Genomic DNA, 2905 nt, shown 5'->3' with positions numbered 1-2905 from the left:
AATTGTGCTGCAATAAACATTAGGGTGCAGACAGCTTTTTGTTTGCCAATTTAAATTCCTTTGGGCAAATTCCAAGGAGTGGGATGGCTGGGTCGAACTCCTGTTCTTCTTATATTTGTGAACCAACTCTGATTCCTCTAAAGATGCTCAAAATATGTTGAGACCAATATATTTAGTTTACATGTGCTGCAGGGAGCAAAACTCAGTGATGAGTTGCTATACTGGGCTCATCAACTCTAATGTGACTTCTCTTTGTGGCGCAAGAGTTCTGTGCATTGTGGGAAATTTAGTGCATGGTGAGAAATTTAACAGCAATCTTGGCCTCTACCCACTAAGTGTAGGAGCTCTGTGCCAAGTGTGAAACCAAATATGTCTCCAACAACCACTGCTGGTTGGATGAAGGGAGGAGAAAAAGCCCCTTTGAAAACTCCATGCTATATTTCTTTATTTTAAAAATGAACCATATATTTAGAGTGACATAATACGAGAGTGATTAAATGTTCCCTGTCTTGAAAGAATTGTTCTGCAATCTAAATTGCAAGAAAGAAGTTCAGATATTCATAGTACTGTACATGTATCAGAAATGTAGTGTGCTTTAGAAAGGTTAGGATATACAGATATCATTAGAGGGAAGAAGCAATCTATACTCTGAAGAAAAATATCACTTTAATGTAATTTGTCATTCACAGATGCCAGCCTGCCCTCTTGGGCTATACACTAGAATGTAGGATGTGAGCATCCTGGTTCTGCATTCTTCGTATCACCTACTTTCATAGTCTGAGGTTCAAGCACTGCCCACTATTCTATTTCTGGAAGTGGCACAGCCAAGACTGAAACAGAAAATTTGACCATGTATTCTGCCTTCCTGACACTGAACTGTCAGTCTTCACATTGCTCAAAGGTTCCTTGTTAAAAACATCATGTCACAGTACAATCCATTTATTTTTCAGTAGATGCCAACCTTGCCTAACTGAAACGTCATTGACATGTTTCCAAGTGACACAATTTTGAGCTTTTTTCTCATAGCTCAGATGGTTATTGGTGTCATGGCCAATTCATTTCTCTTCATGATCTATATTTATGCCTTCCTAATCAAGCCTCAGCTGAAGAAGCCCATAGATTGCATTTTCATGCATCTGACAGTGGTCAATATTATAACCATTGTCTTCCAGTCAATACCAAACATCCTGTCATCCTTCAGTGTCAGAGGTTTCTTAGATAATGCTGGCTGTCAAACTGTTTTTTACATCTACAGAGTCACCCGGGGTCTTTCCATCTGCACCACCTCTCTCCTGAGTGTATTTCAAGCCATCACTATCAGTCCCAGTAATTCCATATGGGCAAGGCTGAAATCTAAGCTGTCTGCCTGGATATTTCCCTCTTTCCTTTTCTTCTGGGTCATCAACATGCTGATCTACATCCACATCATTGAAACTGTAAGAGCCAAATGGAATTTCACTGTTGTTGGTAATGGATTTGCTCATGCGTATTGTCAAACCAGGCAGTCTGGAGATCACCAGTCATGGTCATTTATAAGGGTCATAGTGATTCGTGATCTCCTGTTCGTGGCACTGATGATCATGTCCAGCCTCTACATGGTGGGGCTCCTCTACAGACACCACAGGAGAGCCCGACACATCCACAGCTCCAGTCTATCCAGACAGGCGTCTCCAGAAAACAAAGCAACCTACACTATTATTTGTCTAGTATTCTGCTTTGTGCTCTTTTATTGTTGCAACAACTTTGTGACCCTTTATGCATTTTATAGACCTGAGAAAGACTCAAGATTGGTGGACATTACTGGAATTTTATCATCGTGCTACCCAACATTCTGCCCATTTTTGCTGATGAAAAATAACAAAAATATTGCCAAGTGGACTTCTTCCCTTTCAATGATGAGAACACCATTTTCTCCAAGTGCTTTCCTTGGTTGATCTGACATCATTTACCACAGAAGAGTCCATAAAAATTTATGAGGAAACAAAGGCAGGTGACCATGGAACCAGTCTCACTTGAAGTATTTGGTCCATTTCAAAAACACATTCAAAATGTTTAATTGAATCAATATATAAAATTTCCCACTGAGTACCTGTTTATGTTCTCCTTTGGGTGAAATTAATGTATTATCTATCACTAAAGCTAATTTCCTCTGCTTTAATCCACCTACTAGAAAATGCAAAATTGTATTTGGTGCTTGCCTCATCTTTCTGTTCAGCTGTGATGCTTTTAAGAACTTTCTTATTCATTCAACAAATCTTAATACCCAGGTCTCATTTTTCAGGGACTTGGCTAGTTAGATGTGCATCAACTGACCTAAAGAGATAAAACACAGATATTTCAAGAGAATGGGATGCAGGAAATATAGATGTCACTGTGTAAAGAGGTCAGAAAACAGAACTGATGATGATGATGGGAAATCTTGGAGGTTCATTGTTTAACAGACAATGAAATGCAGGGGTGTCCCCCAGCATGTGCATAAATTCTTCCATCAAGATCCCCTCCCCTTCTCATGCTCATATCTTTGTTATTAGGATCCAGTCCCTTGTGCTGTCCAGGAGTCATGTGCTGCAGTTAAATACCCACCAGCATGGCCTGAGGCTTTCCCAGTGGTTGGGTTGTAGAAACTTTCAGTGCATTTACTTCATAAAACCTTTTTAATCAATATAATTTTTTCCAAAGTTAATCTTGTCTATCTTGAAGTCTCTAACCCACTTGTTGTTCCGTTCTGTTCCTCAGGGACCTCAACACATGTTCTGCAGCTTGAATCCTAGCACATGTCTTTGTCCCCAAGGCTGATGGATTTCACCTCACTTTTCCCTTAGATTCCGAGGGTTGGATTCCTGTCTTTCAGGAGCTCACAGTTCTACTCTCTTCGGTTTTCTGTGGTTCCAACCCATTATCTAAC

The 2905-nt window shown here is 40.0% G+C and overlaps 1 protein-coding gene across 1 annotated transcript; it reads left to right on the top strand.

Annotated features, from left to right (window-relative positions):
- The first annotated feature begins 986 nt into the window (after nt 1-986).
- On the top strand, nt 987-1934 carry ORYCUNV1R1614 (vomeronasal 1 receptor oryCunV1R1614). Its single transcript, NM_001167301.1, is given in 1 exon segment — nt 987-1934. A coding segment is annotated over 1 exon segment (948 nt).
- Nucleotides 1935-2905: the final 971 nt, after the last annotated feature.

The sequence above is a fragment of the Oryctolagus cuniculus genome, chromosome 18, assembly GCF_964237555.1.
Source record: "Oryctolagus cuniculus chromosome 18, mOryCun1.1, whole genome shotgun sequence".
In the NCBI taxonomy this organism is placed as follows: Eukaryota; Metazoa; Chordata; class Mammalia; order Lagomorpha; family Leporidae; genus Oryctolagus; species Oryctolagus cuniculus.
This window is presented reverse-complemented; position numbering and strand designations above follow the sequence as displayed.